The 17,958-nt window shown below is 37.0% G+C and overlaps 2 protein-coding genes across 6 annotated transcripts in view; both read left to right on the forward strand.

Moving 5' to 3' along the window:
* Window positions 1-17,958, forward strand: part of cenpv (centromere protein V) — a 278,526-nt gene that overhangs the window by 108,350 nt on the left and 152,218 nt on the right. The window lies entirely within an intron of this gene.
* The window catches only part of ncor1 (nuclear receptor corepressor 1), a 137,653-nt gene that overhangs the window by 54,145 nt on the left and 65,550 nt on the right, over window positions 1-17,958 (forward strand). For 2 of the 4 annotated variants that reach the window (XM_079815098.1, XM_079815099.1), the window contains exons 10-14: window positions 4,160-4,332; window positions 8,331-8,421; window positions 9,569-9,747; window positions 9,827-9,881; window positions 10,112-10,213. In XM_079815098.1, coding sequence (XP_079671224.1) covers window positions 4,160-4,332; window positions 8,331-8,421; window positions 9,569-9,747; window positions 9,827-9,881; window positions 10,112-10,213 — 600 coding nt within the window. Of the gene's footprint in view, window positions 1-4,159; window positions 4,399-8,330; window positions 8,422-9,568; window positions 9,748-9,826; window positions 9,882-10,111; window positions 10,214-17,958 lie in introns of all 4 variants that reach the window. The other 2 variants (XM_079815096.1, XM_079815097.1) reach the window with 1 other exon arrangement.

The raw sequence follows: 17,958 nt of genomic DNA on the forward strand, positions 1-17,958 counted from the left end.
ATTTCAATAAGCTGATATTTGTGAGTTATCAGCTTACTGGTGTGCATGTAAACGTGCTCATTGACGACCGAATGACATTCAAATTATAATTTTTTTTCTTTTAAATGAATATATATTTTAAATAGAATAAAGCAATGACAATTTTGTCAGAACCTCTAGTTTGCTTTAGTTGTCTGGTGTTTTTTTCTTCAGAATTGTGGGAGAATCGCAAAAACACAACAAAAATGTATTCTCAATTTATCCAGAATAGTGCAGCTCTAGTACCCTGTTTTTTGAAAAAGCGGCCGTCCATCCATCATAAAGGTAATCCATATTGCTCCGGGTGTTAATAAAGGCCTTCTAAAGCAAAGCATTGCATTTTTGTATGAAAAATACCAATAATTTTAACTTTATAAACTTATACAGCTTCCGGTCATTACCTCCCCTTCCATTATAAAGCTTGGAATTGCCCTATGCCCTAATTTGCATATCAGTCATCTTTATGATCAATCAGCTTTTACTTATGATTTATAGTTTGTCTGAACTTAGGTTAGAGGTTTTTTCATGTCTCTTCAAAACAGTACAGACACAATACAAGACTCTTAGTAGAACATGACATTTTGACATTAACATGGTTTCTTTTTGTGTGGCTTCGTTCTGGGTCCATTTGTTGTCCGTTTCTTATTTGTTTTAAATTATGCTCCACATAACTACATATCAAACATTACATTTCTTCTGATTGGCTGGGATTGTGTCACATCACAATTTCATGTTTTTAGTGGACGGATAAAAAAAAATATCCTATCACTGGAAATTTGTTGTGGAAAGTTGTTTAGGGACTTCTCTAAGATGCTTAATGAAGATTGGCCATTTCCCTATGTCTGTGTCTTTCTGCCTCTCTTTTTTGTCTCTTGTAGTTCAGGACTGTTGAATGGTGATCTTTTCCTTAAATCCTGTTCCAAAAATAAGCATTAGCCACACGGAAGCATTTTGATTTCTGTGGGTTTTTTTTAAGTGGGTTTGTTCTCAGGAAGGTATAGTTCAGTGCAATCGCTTGTTAGTAGACTGGTTGGTCAGGCCTGCTGGACCAAGAACAGTCAGAATGGTGACATGGCTGAAAGCCAAGAGGAAGTTTAACTGTTCAGAGAGAGAGAATAACAAACCTTTTTTTGTTCTGTGTACTGTAGTATAGACACAAGTGCACTTATGTCTCTGCACTTACGCGACTCCTCTTGATGAACATCTTTGTTCTTGCTCACTCCCTCTCGCTGTCTTTTCCTCAATTTATCTTCCTTTGTCTCTTTCTGTCCATCCTTTCAGGTTTATATGTGACACGGCAGGCCAAGTACATTACAGAGAATACAAAGTTATTACAAGATATAAGTTAATAGAATGGAATTAACAGTGCAGTTTATTTCCTGCTTCCCACAGTATTTAGTCAACGTGCTGATCTAGAACCAATGCATGCAGTTCTGTTCTTCAGAAGAACTCTGTTGATTATATCAAAGCACAGGTTTTTTTTTTTTTTTTTTTTTTTTTTTTACAGAAGAGAAGCTTTAGGGCTGCATCAGCTAGTCAATAAATAAAAAGCAGAAATGTAAACAGGCTTTTGTGTATATTGTGCATTTACATTTTAATAGAAGAAGAGCAATTTGAAGGAGAGCATTGGAAAGATTGATGCTTCAAACACTCTATTTGGGATTAAAATCTGATTTTTTTTTTATCACAGTCTAACGAGTAAAAAAAAAAACAATTTACACCGAATCCGTTTTTTCTGTCATCCTTGGGGTTGACATTACATTATATGATCACGCTCTTATTCATGCAAATGCTTTTAAACCATTCAAGTGCGACAAGACAAAAGAGAACGAGCTGGCTGTGATTTGTCCTGTTCATGTGACACACAACTTACAGAAAGATGCAAACTTGTTTCATGCGCACAGACAGCCCGCCAGAAACGCTTTCTCTTTAGAAACAACAACACATAGAATCATGTTCTATCGAGTATTCTCATAAGAGCAGTCATAAATTAGTTAAATAACATCTTAAATTAACTTAAGAGTTGTGAGAAAATGAGATGCGCGTCGGATCCGCATCATGTTTGGCAGCGGCAGGTCTTATGCTGCGTTCACACCGAACGTGAATAGAGCGTCTGGAGCAAGTGATTTCCATGTTAAGTCAATGTTATATTTGTTATATTTAATTTTATTACTAATCATATATATGCACTCTTATTGTCTGAACCATATATGAATGTTTATTTTTTATATATATATTTTTTTTATGTAAACGAAAGAGGCATGGTTGTGTTTTATATTTCGTTTGTTATAAATATACATGCAGTGAAGATAATCAAGGTATGCGTTGCCTGAACCACATTTGTTTAATATTCTTTTAATGAAAATGAAAAAAGGCAGAGTGGTGTTTTATGACATTTCGTTTTTTTGTAGCTTAAAATATACATACAGGAGTGAGAGCGAGCTGAGTGACGTTATCAAGAACGCTGCTGTTCTATTAGCAGAGTACCGGACTTGTGTCCTCCCGTCCTCGGGAGTTTGTTCTCGTGAGTCGAACTTGGCAAGTCTGAACTTGGGTGCGGGACAGGCGGAAGTACTGGCTGTCATCCAGGTACAGCTCCTGGAGCGCCTTGAACGCGTCTATTTTTATGAGCGTCCAATTCGCTGTGGAGCACCTTGGAATGTATTCAAAATTTTTAAGCATCCAACTGGACGCGAATGTGATGCTCTTCTATTGTGATGCTCTATTTGCGATGGAGTGAAAGCAGCATTAAAGTGACAGCAGCAGAATAAACCAGTTGCTGTAATGTCTGTCATTAATGTTAATCAAAGAACAAAGGTAACAGTGAAAATTGTAGCTTTAATAAATAATAATGAGAATTAGTTACATTTATATAGCGCTTTTCTGGATACTTCTGGAAAGCGCTTTTACATATGAAAGAGGGGAATCTCCTCAACCACCACCAATGTGCAGCATCCACCTGGATGATGCGACGGCAGCCATATTGCGCCAGAACGCCCACCGCACACCAGCTGATTGGTGGAGAGGAGACAGAGTGATGAAGCCAATCAGTATATGGGGATGATTAGGAGGCCATGATGGACAGAGGCCAATGAGCAAATTTGGCCAGGATGCCGGGGTTACACCCCTTGTCTTTTTCTGGGATTTTTTTATGACCACAGAGAGTCAGGACCTTGGTTTAACGTCTCATCCGAAGGACTGTGCTCTTTGACAGTATAGTGTCCCCATCACTATACTGGGGCATTAGGACCCACACAGACCACAGGGTGTGCATCCCCTGCTGGCCTCACTAACACCTCTACCAGCAGCTACCTAGTTTTCACAGGAGGTCTCCCATCCAGGTACTGACCAGGCTCAGCCCTGCTTAGCTTCAGTGGGAAATCAGTCTTGGGTTACAGGGTGATATGGCTGCTGGCCGTAATAAAGATTCATCTATATTTAATTTATTATTTATGCAGTGCAGATTGTTTGATAACTTTATTCATTTTCTGTACATTTCCTACCTGTTAGACAGGTATGAAGGCCACAGGTAAATATGACATTTATTATAATGGGTTTATGTGAAGATTGTTTTAGGTTCACTTAAATGAAAAGTGATTTTCAAAGCCAATTGTTGAAATTGATATAGCTTTCAATTATACTGTAATGTTGAATGTCTTTCATTAATGTTTAAAAAAAATAAATTACATTGAGACCTCAGTAGCAGTATTAGTTTCAGTGATACTGGCCTTCATTTATAAAAAGATGCCATTACAACAGATTTTTCTACATTAATTTGAAGAGTAACTGTAAAAGGATTACCATATAAAAATATAAAAAATTCTGATTTTTTTTTTATCGATTGACAGCACTAATAAATACTGATCCCTTGAATAAATAGTCAGTTGATTCCCATAATAATTAGTTTATTAGCTACATAATTGATAAGTAATAGGTGTCAGACTTAGCCTTGTGTTGTAGAAGCAGGAATTGATTTGATCAGTTATTGTGAGTGTTCAGAAATGAATAAGTTCCTAAACATCATCTTAGGTTTTTAGTGTAGTGTAAGAGTTGATCAGATAGATTGACCAATGTAACGTCAACATATTAAAATATAAGATTTTGTTTTATTTCGCTAAAATGTTTTCTGTTGTTTCCTTAGGAGCAGAAAATTTGCCAGCGGTATGATGAGCTGATGACTGAGTGGGAGAAAAAAGTTGAGCGGATGGAAAACAACCCACGTCGTAAAGCCAAAGAGAGTCGCACACGCGAATACTATGAGAGGCAGTTTCCTGAGATCCGCAAACAGCGCGAGCAACAGGAGCGCTTCCAGAGGTCAGCCAGGCCCCCCAGTTTCCATGATGACCCAATGAACGCTCAGTCATGCACACACTCTCACCGGTATTGCTTTTCCCTGACCGATTTGTGCTCTGTCCTGACTCAGCAGTTAGCCAATCAGCATTGAGGATCCTGTGGGTGCTAGGGTCAGATGTCAGGCTGTGATAGTTCCTCGTACAGAGGTTGCAGGGTATTCCCTGAATTATAGGGAACTCTTTCTGGAACACCACTAAAGCAGAACTGAAGAACATTCACATACCATTGACCTCGATTCACCAAAAACACAGACACTGTTGTTTTTGCTGATTGAACAAAAACTTATTGAGCAAAGTAGATAGTTTATAGATATTCTAGTATAATATTGCATAATACTTTTTGGCAGTATTGATTTCTTACTTGGACTTGTTTACCAAAACAATTTACCAAAACAAAAGATGAGAATTGATTTTGAAGTTAACCATTTTTTTTATTACACTGTTATATATGACCAAAAAGTCAATAATGAGGTAATGTCATGTGATTTGAATCAGTATGCCCACAACTGCTCTGACTTATTCAGTCAGTGAGTGAGTCATTAGACCAATTCAAACTAATAACTCATGAGTTTAAATCTTTTTGGGTCTTTTTGAATAATTAGTTCAATTTACATACACTTTTTATTTCATTCGGACTAAAGCTTTAAATTAAGGGTGGACATATGACCACAATTTTATTCCTTCACATGAGCAATTTTGTTTCATGATAGTTATATTTTTATTTTTGTTATTAAAAATGTGAACAAATTCACAAACCAAAGACAAATACAGTATAAGAAAGAGGCAGATGAAGTAAACAATGCTTTTCAGTACAGTAGTTCTATTTAGCAATAGAATAAAAAAAAAATACAGAAATGTAATAATGAAATGTTATGAAATATATGAATGAAATATACGTTGATTTTTATTAAAGCTACAAAAGTTATTCAGTCAAGAGCAAGGAGTTATTTATTATATTTTTTTCTTCTTCTTTCGTTTGTTGTTTGATTTAACATTGACACAGTTCACTTTAAGACTGAATGTACCATTAATGTTCCAGGGCTCGAAATTAACTTTTTTACTTGGTAGCACTTGTACTCCCAATTTCAAAAATGTAGGAGCTCCACAGCTAAAATTTTTACATGATCCTGAATTATTTAGCATTTTTGGTGTCTGGCACTCTCCCCGTGTTTAATCAAGCTCTCGCGCTTAAAGTGTGTGGATTAGTGATGCGCGGATCATGGTTATATCTGTGGATAATACTTGGCTCGGGTGTGCCATATGTAGTATTTTTAGGTGCTTCGTCTTTCTCTCATCCAGGGCTTAAAAACGGAAAAAAATATCAATCGGTTCACTCCGAGCAAAATCGATATAATTGCGTTTCCGTTTTATTGTTCCTCCATAAACATTACTGTTCCGAAAACGGTTTGATTTGAAAAAATACCGGTTAATAACGTTATTTTAATTTAGCCTATACTTTAAACAAATATGTATAAATATACTTATTTTTCACTCAATAATAATATAACGCATGGTAATTAAACTTGAATATTTATTTCATAACATTTTTAAAACCACAACAGAAATACATGCATTAATTACAAAGCATAAACAGCGGACCTGTTTTAATGGAGCGTTAGACAATCGAAAGTGGCCTCTTATGCCTAATTCTTTTCAGAAGAGTGATAACATTCTTTGTACATAACTTTTTTTCAACACGACTTGTTTTAAAAATTGCATGAATAAAGAATAAATAAACTGGATAACCATTGCTCTTTTAATGCACCGTCAACTGCTAATTTCAAAGCAAGCACTGCGCAACACGTCCTTGCATCACATAATCAAATTCAGTCAGCTAATAAAGCTTGATCATTTAATGCAATATTACATACCATTTAATACGAAGCATCAACCGTCTATATAGAAAACATTGACCTGTCCTGTATTGGCAATCTGAAAGACTATAGGAAAAATGTTTGATAGATGCTATTAGCCTACTTGGATAGGCTTAAACGGAATCCATAAACTAGCCTAAATCAGACTATTTGAGCTTAAAGTCCGTACTGCTTATTTAAACGTTCGAAAAGAATGTCCTCCAATACCTGCACATTCATTGTAGACCTCAGTGGGGAAAGAAATGTACTTGAGGCGTGTAAATGCGCGCTCATACACTGACTTGCGTTACCGGTAGATTCATAGATGATGGTGCGCGGGCATTTCACTCACGCTTGATCCGTCAACATCACATGCTGTACTACTCAATTCATGATTGGTCACTGCCAAATTAAAATATTAAAAGAACGATAAAATAACGTTATTAACTGGTTAATGGTCATTTCAAATTTACGTTTCTTTTCAGAACGATTCAAATTGATTTTGATTTCGTTTTTGTTCCTCTTAAAATTTCGTTCGTTTCCGGTTTTCGTTTTCGTTCCTTGAACCGGTTCAGAGCCCTGCTCTCATCACATGGATTTGACTTTAAGAACCCCTATTAAAAAAATGCACATTTGAGAACCATTAGTGGAAGTGAACGTCATAAATCATTTAGCTAAAGCTATTGTTAAAATAAATAAATAGATCTAATGAATAAGAAGCTTGCTTCTCAACCCTCTGCAAGGCCACGTCAGACCTTCTTTTTAGTTCTGGAAATGTGTACTTTTCCCTAAATTATTATCCAGGGTTGCAAACTTGTCACCTTTCGGCAAAATTTGGTCATTATGAAGCATTGCGGTGTAAAAACAAGTAATTTTAAGCCTTTGAATCAGTCAGCAGCGAAAGACGACTCATTTCTTAATTTGCGTGAGAGACAGCTTCTCACAGAACGTGTAAGTTTTGAGTGGAGTTATATTTGGCGCTTTATTGGCCTTGCACGGTTATATATACATACTTACGTGTTAAAATGCCCATCTTTGCAAGTATCCTCGTAAAGTCATTTATGTCTTAAATTAAAGTAAATGGAGAAAGAAAACGCAAGTGTTACAGTATAATGGACCAAGAGCCATAGAGAAACCAGGGCAGCGCTTAAAGCGACAGCTGTCAAATTTTTCTGCTGTCTGTCATTCATATTAATCAAACAACAAAAGAGAGAAAATATCTCCCTGCTCTCAACTAATCCACTTTTGTAACTTTAATCAGAGTAAATGTATATTTAATTTACACAATGAAGTCTATGCAGTGTTTTTATACATATGATTAATACATATCAATAATGATTTATACAATGCATATAGCCCCTGTATTCTCCTGTATTTATTTATTTTTGTCCTATTGCTTCTAATTACTTTCTTATTCTTATTTCATCACTAACTGTTTACTCGTCTTCAGTGAGCTTGAGTTTTATTTATTTAGGCTAGTAGTTTTTTTGTGATATTTACATTGAATTGTGAAGTTTATATGGTATCAAAAATGTTGATATCATAAATTCCTTATTTACAGCAAAGTAACTATATCATGATAAATAAATAGCCTATCATTATTGTTTATTGTGATATGAGATTTTGGTCATATCGCCCACCCCTATTAAGATAAGCATCTGTTAAAAAAATGTTATGATAAAAGTTCAATATTTCAGTAATATGTCAAGCTTGGAACTGTTAATTAGCCTGACGTGGCCGACTTTTAGTTTGATTTAAAGCTGTTGGTTGCAGAACTCGGGTCTATAGTTCCATTCATTCAGATCAAGCCATCCAACTTTACTAAATGATGTTTGCCTGTCTTGATTGTTTAGACTAGCCAGAGTATGTAGCTATTGTTGCTGGAACAGTCTCTTAACCAAAGAACTTCAGAGCTCATGAATAGACCCAGAGGAATCTTGCCAATAGCTTTAACCGCTGCTTCAAAGACTTTTTGTGGGAGAAGAAACAGGGTGGGACTCTGGTCTGGTAGCTTGCTTGGGAAAGTGCCGTTACATGGTACAGAGACAACAAAGCCAGGAACAGAGAAACACTTTCTCTTACCATGCTTCATCTTTCCTGTCTTTAGGGTGGGCCAGAGGGGGACAGGCCTGTCTGCCACCATCGCAAGAAGTGAACACGAGATATCCGAGATCATTGACGGCCTCTCAGAGCAGGAGGTAAACTACTAGTTTTGCTATCTGATGTATAACCGGAAATAAACTCTGATCCATACAGAAAAAATGACTGGGACTTTACCCCAAGTACAGAAAGTGAGTTAGCCAGAGTTTTAGAGCTTCACCCAGATGAGTAGCAGGTAAACATACACCCCAGCCTTTTCCCATACTTCAGACTTTATTATTTCCTGTGAGTCACTGAATTATCACATAGCAGCATAAAATCTGGTTCACTTGCACCTTATTTTGGGTAAGATCCTCCCACTTAGACTGGAAACAGAGGGACTGAAGGGACAGAGACCATCCACAATTTTTTTTTAATTTTTTTTATTTACCGTTTAAAGCTAGGGTAGGCAATATTTCCCATACATTGACTGGTTGAAAGTCTCTTCACATCCTGATAGCAATAAAAAAAAATTAAGTGGTCTAAATATATTTACAAAAATGTATACTAGGAATTAAGCACTATAATACAGGTACAAGTCAGAGCTTGTTTACAAGTTGTAATTACAAGCTCTACAAGAGCGTGATCGCTTTTTACAAGTTGCAATAAGGTCATTTTGGCATGGTGCCAAAACACATTTACAAAACCATTTTAATTTCTAACAATAACTGTAAGTTGTTTACATTCATTATTATTGTAATATTTTGTGCATGGCTGTGGGGAGAGCTCTGAAAGCTGGTGGAATCTTTTCCCCTTTTATGCATTCAAAGCTAGCTTGCTATTGCTAGCCTCTACAAAACTGCCCACCCTAGCTGGAGTGGGCTACACTCATTCAAACAAATCAAACATTTGGTGTTGTACAGAAAGCACCAAAGAAGTTGGCAGTAATGTGTGTAGACTTGATTATAATTTCTATTGGTCCAAAAAAGTATTTTTTTATTTCACAGACATATAACAAAGAAGGCAAAGTTGAGTATACAGTTTATGAAAACCATTCCTACTTCCAAAAGTTGTTGCAAACGGAAAATCTGATTGGAGCTTGTGATTTATTCACAAGTCACAATTTTTGTGTGCAGCATGCATCAGACAATTAGTGAATGGACTGTGGGTGGCCCATAGGTGTGCCATCGGTGGCTGAGATTAGAGTAATGTAAACTAGTGCTGCAGACCCATCCTGGATCTCAACACCTTTTTTGTCTCTCTCAGAACAATGAGAAGCAGATGAGGCAGCTGTCCGTCATTCCTCCCATGATGTATGATTCCGAACAGCGGAGAGTGAAGTTTATCAACATGAATGGTCTGATGGATGACCCAATGAAGGTCTACAAATCCCGCCAGTTCATGAATGTCTGGACCGAACACGAGAAGGCGCTCTTCAAAGAAAAGTGAGTAACTGTGGCTCATGTTGGCATGTTAATTGAGAGTGTGCTTCATTTCCTCAACTTTGTCTCTTCTATGGTGCAGGTTTGTGCAGCATCCAAAGAACTTCGGGCTGATCGCTTCATTTCTGGAGAGAAAGGTGGGTTTTCTTTTTTTGTGATTCAGTTTAGTATGGTGGATTGCTGTCACACCCAGAACTGGATGTTCACCAGTGGATGTTGGAACTGAAGCACTGTTAACAGCTTTACTGACTCAGATTACAGCTCCCCACCTACAAACAGCTTTTCTGTTGAAATAATGCTATTTTCTTTTCAAATTCATGCCCAAGTGATGCAGCTGTATTTGTATTTTCTCTCTCCCTGTGTGCAGTGTGTGTCTGATTGTGTGCTGTACTATTATTTGACTAAGAAGAGTCAGAACTATAAAACTCTTGTCAGAAGAAATTTTGGAAATCGGCGACGAAGGAATCAGGTATTTTTTAAAAATCCCTTTTTTCTCCTTCACTTGTGCACTTTTCTCTTACTCTAAGCATGGATATGTTACATTAAAATTCACATCTAGTGTTACTTCCAATTTATCATCACACTGGTAACAGAAGGTGAGCTTTTTGCATTAAGATGCAGTTTTTCACACAGTAAGCTCTGTTGCACATTTTGCTATGCAGTTATTCTTTGCATATATAAAGTTTTCATAATGTGCACAGTATGCGTACTGTATACTGCAGCAATAGTAAGATTAGTGTGGTAGTATGCTTCTCTGAACAGCCTTTGTTTTTTAGCAGCCCACCAGGATTATTGATTATTTTGGCTCAAAATGACTGCATTTGCATAAACTTTTTTCAGAAATTGTAGTGTTTTTTGGTGTTGTGCAGTGAATATCTACTAATAATTCATTATATAATTAAAAATATTGTTGATAATTAATTTTTTTTTACGTGCACTGCTGTTTAGGGTCAGTAAGATTTTTTTTATCCCCCATTTAAGAATCCTGGAAAAAAATGTATCACAGTTTCTACATTAATATTAAAGCTGCTGTCCGTAACTTGTATTATGTTCAAGATTTACAAAAATTATATAATGAGAATGTACAACATTAGTCCATTTTCCAAACCGTGATTTTGTTTTACCCTGAATCAGTATGGTACACTTATAATAATTGTTTATATTGGGACTATTTCAGACCGGTCTGGTAGGAACCGCTGCGGAGGAGCACAGTCCCTGCGTGACTCGCCATAGACATAAACAGAGAGAAGTAGCTCTGGCTGCAATGTTCTTCCACAAGACGCATGCAGTTCAGTTTATTAACCGCTAGAGCGCAAAAAGTTACGGACTGCAGCTTTAAGTAACACAACATTGATGATAATAATAATAATAAGAAGAAGAAGAAATGTTTCTTGAGCAGCATATCAGAATGATTTCTGAAGGATCATGTGACACTGAAAACAGCTTTGCCATCACAGGAAATCATACAACTTTTTTTTACTGTATTTTAAACAATAAAGGCAGCCTTAATGAGAATAAAAGAAAAACATTAAAACAATGTACCAGCCCCAAACGTATGAATGATGTATAAAACTAGTGTGCACTAATTAAAGTGACATTACTAAATGCGGATGTTGTCAATATTAACAGTTACAAACATGAATCTGTAGTTGACAAGTGTTTTGTTGTCAAGAATGAGTAGGCTTTACTGATGCTCACTTCACAATGGCATTCACTGAAACAGCATATTTTGAGTAGGTAATATTGTTTTTCCACTCTCAAGGTTGTTTGCAGCTGTTGTTGCAAGCTGTTATGTGGGGATTATTTGAAATTGCATTCATTATTGTGATCGCAAACAAGCAGAAGGGCTGTTTTGAGATGCTGTTTTAGTACACAAGAAGCCACCTAGTGTTCAGTATGCACTGTTACAACATCTGCATCTCAGTCTGAGGAATCCTGTGTGTGTGTGTTTGTGTGTGTTTTGAATGTTGTTGTTTTTTATGAGAGGGGGTGTGTTTGAATCATGCTTAATGTGAGGTTGTGCTTTTTCTTTTTTATGAGAGGGTGTGTTTTGTGGTTGTTTTTGTACGCTGTTGATGCTGTCTTAGAAGAACTCGAACCGTGTGTGTGCGCGCAGGTTATCGGGCAAAAATGCATCTGTGCTTTGAGAGTCTCTCTCTCTTGCTCTCTCTGATTTATGGAGGGCTGCACAGCTTTCCAGGAATCTGTTTTATCTGTTTGGCACAGCCGAAAGGCTCCATGCTGCTGTCAGGGACCACAGAGGGAAAGGAGAAGAACATGAGAGTTCCAACTTTAAAGCTGTTTGAGTGCAGTAGCTGAAGCTTCTCACTTTTACATGCGTATGCTCAAATACTGTGTTTCAGGAGGGTGACATGGACCAATCATTTCATGTAAACATTAAATTGAAACTTGCGCTATTTACTTTCTTAATATGTGTTCAAGGTCTTGTTGTATTACAGTTCAGGGTTTAAAGAAATCATAATCATAGTCTTTTATTACAATCAGTTCTTCTTCCTCTGAAAGAACCTTCCTTTTCTCCTCATGTCACCTAGGCAGCACAGGCTATTGGTTAATCAAATTTACCCAAGCTAATTAGGCATTGTTTTAAGCTACTGTTTTAAATAAAAGTAACCGATCTTAAAATATTGCCAATAGTTAATGTAGTTATTTATATACGATTAAGTCTAATCTAATAAGAGAAACAGTGTCACGATGCTTTTGAGGGAGACCTTGACCTTCAGCCTCAATGTCCCAGTCAAAAAGTTTGTGTTTGTGGGGAAGGGACTTAATTGAATCTTAATTATGACGTAAAATGGGTAGTTAATGCATTTTATTGCATTATGCTATTATTTTAAATTTATAACAACATATTTGGACATTTTTACATTTGGTTGATAAAACACATACTACAATGGAAGTTAAAGGGACAGTTCATCTAAAAATGAAAATTCTGTAATTTACTCACCCTTATGTTGTTTTCAAGCTGTGTGACTTTCTTTCTTGTGTGGAATATAAAAGGAGATGATTTTTTTTTTTGTCCATACTGCAATGATCAGCAAAACATTCTTCAAAATATCATCTTTAATGTTCCTCAGAAGAAAGTAAGTCATACAGATTGGGAACAGCACTAAATGATGACAAAATATATATTTCTGGGTGAAATTTCTCCTTAAAGGGATAGTTCACCCAAAAATGAAAATTTGACATTTATCTGCTTACCCCCAGGCCATCCAAGGTGTAGGTGTCTTTGTTTCTTCAGTAGAACACAAATGGAGATTTTTAACTTCAACCGTTGCTGTGTGTCACTCATAGAATGCATGTCAATGGGGTCTAATTCTATTAAGGTAAATAAAACATGCACAGACAACTTCAAACTAATCCATGCGGCTCGTGACGACACATTAATGTCTTAAGACACGAAACGATCGGTTTGTGCGATAAACCGAACAGTATTTATATCTTTTTTTAACCTCGAATACAACACCATGTCCAGTACGTCACTTATTGTTTACTGTATACGAGCGCGAGAGCATTTCTGACATAGATGGTGGTAATGCACGTATTTGTTTGCGATCCGCCGTAAAACAAGAAGAAGAAGAAGAAAAAGAAGAGAGCGAGAGCACTCCTGGCGTTTGCGGAAGTGCTGTGCTTTTTAGTGCTGTTGGACATGGTGCTGTATTTGAGGTAAAAAAAAGATATAAATACTGTTCGGTTTATCGCACAAACCGATAGTTTCGTGTCTTAAGACATTAATGTGTCGTCACAAGCCGCATGGATTAATTTGAAGTTGTCTGTGCATGTTTTTTTTACCCTAATAGTTTTAGTCACCATTGACATGCATTCTATGAGTGACACACAGCAACGGTTGAAGTTAAAAAACTCCATTTGTGTTCTACTGGAGAAACAAAGACACCTACACCTTGGATGGCCTGGGGGTAAGCAGATAAATGTCAAATTTTCATTTTTGTGTGAACTATCCCTTTAAAGGAACACTCCACTTTTTTTGAAAATACGCTCATTTTACAAGTCCCCTAGAGTTAAATAGTTGAGTTTTACCGTTTTTGAATCCATTCAGCCGATCTTTGTATCTGGCGGTTGCACTTTTAGCATAGCTTAGCATACATCATTGATTCTAATCAGTCCATTAGCATCTCATTCAAAAAATGACCAAAGACACTTTCAATATTTTTCCTATTTAAAACTTGACTCTTCTACAGTTACATCGTGTGCTAAGACCAACTGAAAATGAAAAGTTGCGATTTTCTACAGCTATATGGCTAGGAACTACTTTCTCATTCCTGCGTAATAGTGGCGGATCTTCGTGGCCGTACCATGGCTGCAGCGGCGCAATGATGGAACGCAGCGCCTGAAAGTAGCCCCCAGCTAGGTAACTTTCAATGTGACCGGCACTAAGTTCGTGTAGTTGCAGAGAAAGTTTCAGGCTTGCAGCCGACAAATTGTGTTGTGGATTTACCTGTGTGATTAGCCATGGTTCTGTGTGTTGTAAAGGGCTGTGATAGTAAGTCGAAGGTGTATACTACCACCATGTTTCACAGAATACCAACGAATCATTGCGCCGCTGCAGCCATGGTACGGCCGCGAAGATCCGCGACTATTACGCAGGAATGAGAACGTAGTTCCTAGCCATATAGGTGGAGAAACTCACAACTTTTCATTTTCAGTTGGTCTTAGCACACGATGTAACTGTAGAAGAGTCAAGTTTTAAATAGGAAAAATATTGAAAGTGTCTTTGGTAATTTTTTGAATGAGATGCTAATGGACTGATCAGAATCAATGATGTATGCTAAGCTATGTTAAAAGTGCTACCGCCAGATACAAAGATCGGCTGAATGGATTCAAAAACGGTAAAACTCAACTATTTAACTCTAGGGGACTTGTAAAATGAGCCTATTTTCAAAAAAAGTGGAGTGTTCCTTTACTAAAGATTTAAAGAATGATAATGAATGAATGGTTTGTGAAAGTAAAAAGTTATATTTATTAATTTGCTTATGACAACATGTGGTTCGAGCAAAAACATTTTAGGTATCGTATTATTGCTCAGTGAAATATTGTAATGTCTGGTATTTTAGGGTGATATTGATATCACAATGGAGTCTTAGTAAGCACTATGTTGGGAGCTCTTGATATTCTCAGTATCCTGTTTTCGCAGTGTGTGAAATACTACAGAGAAGGGACATTGGTATTGTGGTATTGCAATCTTGTCATTCGATTTAATGAACAATATCCCAAAATTATTCTTCCCCCAAATCCTTACTCACATCTCTCTCCTGGTCTGTTTTCATGGGGGCACTTTAAAATGTTTTCTCTCATTTTCTTTACTTGTAATACCTTATAATATCCTTAACCGTGATAATATTTTACAGATACTTAATAGACCAAATGCCATATCTTTTTATAACAAAGCATTTTTAATTATCCATGAATGTTTTTAAAGGTAGGTTAGGCAATTTCAGAGTCGAGCAATAGCAAGCTAGCTTTGAAAGCATAAGATCCCTCCCACCCTCCCTTCAGAGCGTCCACAAAGCCACGCCTCCTCAAAACACATGAATGCTACAACACAGTCTGCAAAGCGACATGAGACAACATTAACTTACCTCATGTCTCAAAGCACATAACATTACAATAGTAATGAGTAGGGATGTCGCAATATACCGGTATTGACGATAATCGTGATATTCAAAGCACGAAATATCAACATTGTGTTCATTTAGGGTGTGACAATATACCGGTATTGGCGATAACCACAATATTTAAAATGAATAGGACTCTAATGATAACATGACGCGTAAATACTCCAGTGTCCCGAGTCCGACTGGAGCCCGTGTTTTTTTTCTCCCTCCCTATACACAATGTGGCAGCCATAAACATAGTTCAGCTTTGTTTTTAATGTCAAAGTAGTTATATTTTGTATCGTTTCTTTATTAAGTAATTTTTTTTTTAAGTTTGGAGCAATTTTTGTTTGTTAAATTAAAGTTTTTGTTTTTTTAAAGTAACGACCAAGCGGCCAGCGGCTGACAGTGAGTTAACCACGTTTGATCAATTTAGCCTCTCAAATCAACACTTGACTTGTCTTGCCTATAATAAAATCCACAGATATAAAACACTTCAAGCATATCACAATGTTAGTTTAAATGTTTACTATCACCACCACAGTAAAAAGGCATTTTTGACAAGCTGAGACTGCTTGCAGCTCGCAACGGCGCAGCAAACGAAACAAGCTATACAATCTAAACTAATAAACAAAATGAAAATAAAAAACATGCAGGTTCTCTTACCTTAGGCTACACCTCTCCGCAAAATGAAAATAAATCCGATCTTCAATTCCCGTTCTATAGGCTATGCAAATTCAGTTCACGTCAACGAAAGCAAATGATACGAGCAGCATTTTATTTATCATGAGCTCATTTCAAGATCAAAGGTCGCAATGGGAGAAAGAGCGACCTAAGCACTGGTAAGAGCATTTAGTCTCATTAGTTTTAATGAAGATGATTGGGTTTTTGAGCATCTGAGACTTAGGCTACTTTCAGTTTCACTGCCGGTCGTTTGCATGTTGGCTTAATGCTTTAGTGATGGGCTACTCATTTGCGGTGATGCGTGTTGCAGTAGCGCCGACTATGTCATTTATATAGCCTATAACACACATATATAGCTCTCACACGTTTATTTTTTAACAATTTGCCCGGAGTAAAATGTTTATGTGGTTTAAACAACCAGATGCATTTACACTTGTCCAGTTTCGTCTGAAATGTGTCCCAGACCACCTTCTGAATTAATTTGTTTGAGTGATCGGATTTAAATCCGCCTAGTAAGAATTTCGGATGACATTTACTCCTGATCTCTTCACAATGTTATAGATATCTGATCAGAGAAAACAAATGAAGTGAGCAGGTGTAAAAAGGCCTTAACTCTTGCAGCAGTGCTGAAGGAACGCTCAATAATTTTTATTTTAATAATCAATAATTAATATTTATTCATCATACTGTTAAACTTTGAGTTTTTTCTCTCTTGTTATTTTATAGGGAGCTTCAAAGATGCATGTGCCCTGTGTTTATCAGTATCCAATTATGTTCGTTGGGTAAAAAAGTAAAACGAAATAAACAAAGTAAACATTTATTTGATAACTTTTTTTCCCCCAAGGTTTCTATAGATATCGCTATATATCGTTATCGTGAATTCTTTTGACCACAATAACCGTGGTGTGAAAAATCTAATAATATCGTGACAGCCCTAGTAATGAGTAAACAACTTACAGAGCTCTTTCTTGTAACACCTGATTGCTGCTGATTAATTTCTGCGCTGATAGTGTTGACATAGAAACGCATACACCCGAGTCTGAGGACATGACCAGTCCGGTTCGAAACATCACTGGTTGCGATCTCGTAATTACGGTTATGACATGGCATGAACGCAGCATTAGCTCGTGGTTTTGGTTTAGGAGGAACTGTAAAAGGTGGCTTCTGTTTGTTTGCGGCCCGATTGCAATGATTGGACGAAAAAAAAATTTGGTCCTGAGACTTCCACTGAAGATACATGTACATGTTTTAATATTTAGACCACCTCTATTATTGATTGGTTTCAGGATGTGAGAGAGTTTTAACCAGTATAACAAAAATGTTTGTAAAACAAAGTTGCGAAATTAAAATGTAGTAAATGCTAAGTTAACCCAACCTCTGCTTGAAGTACAAGTGATACATCTTAAATATTATCAAACATATGAGATGAGATTCTACATAGACTGTCTAACTCGATTAGCCCTCTGTCGCCTGTGTGTGTGAGCAGCTGCAGTACGGAATGGGCATTAATTACAGCTATATTTCAGCCTATCTAAACAGCACAGACAGCGCTGGATAAGAGCGTGTGTAACAGAGGACTTCTGTGAACACCGCTGCCATGCTGATCACAAGCCAAGGCTGCGGGTCATTGAAAGCATGTGTCTTTGAGTCAGGAGTTGAGCTGCAGTAATGAGGAGATGATCTGATCTTTTCCACACACACACACACACACACACACACACACACTCACACTGCCTGACCCTTCAGCCACCAGTAGTCCCAGGCGTTTTCATGTGCATATGTTGCTGTAAGTGTTTCCTGGTGTCTCTTTAGCTACCTGGATATATACAGCAGTCATAGTTTCCTCTACCACCTGTTGTGATTCTTACGTTTACACACTGATTAAAAAGCGAGGGCAAGC

The sequence above is a fragment of the Gobio gobio genome, assembly GCF_949357685.1.
Source record: "Gobio gobio genome assembly, chromosome: 4".
Taxonomy (NCBI): domain Eukaryota; kingdom Metazoa; phylum Chordata; class Actinopteri; order Cypriniformes; family Gobionidae; genus Gobio; species Gobio gobio.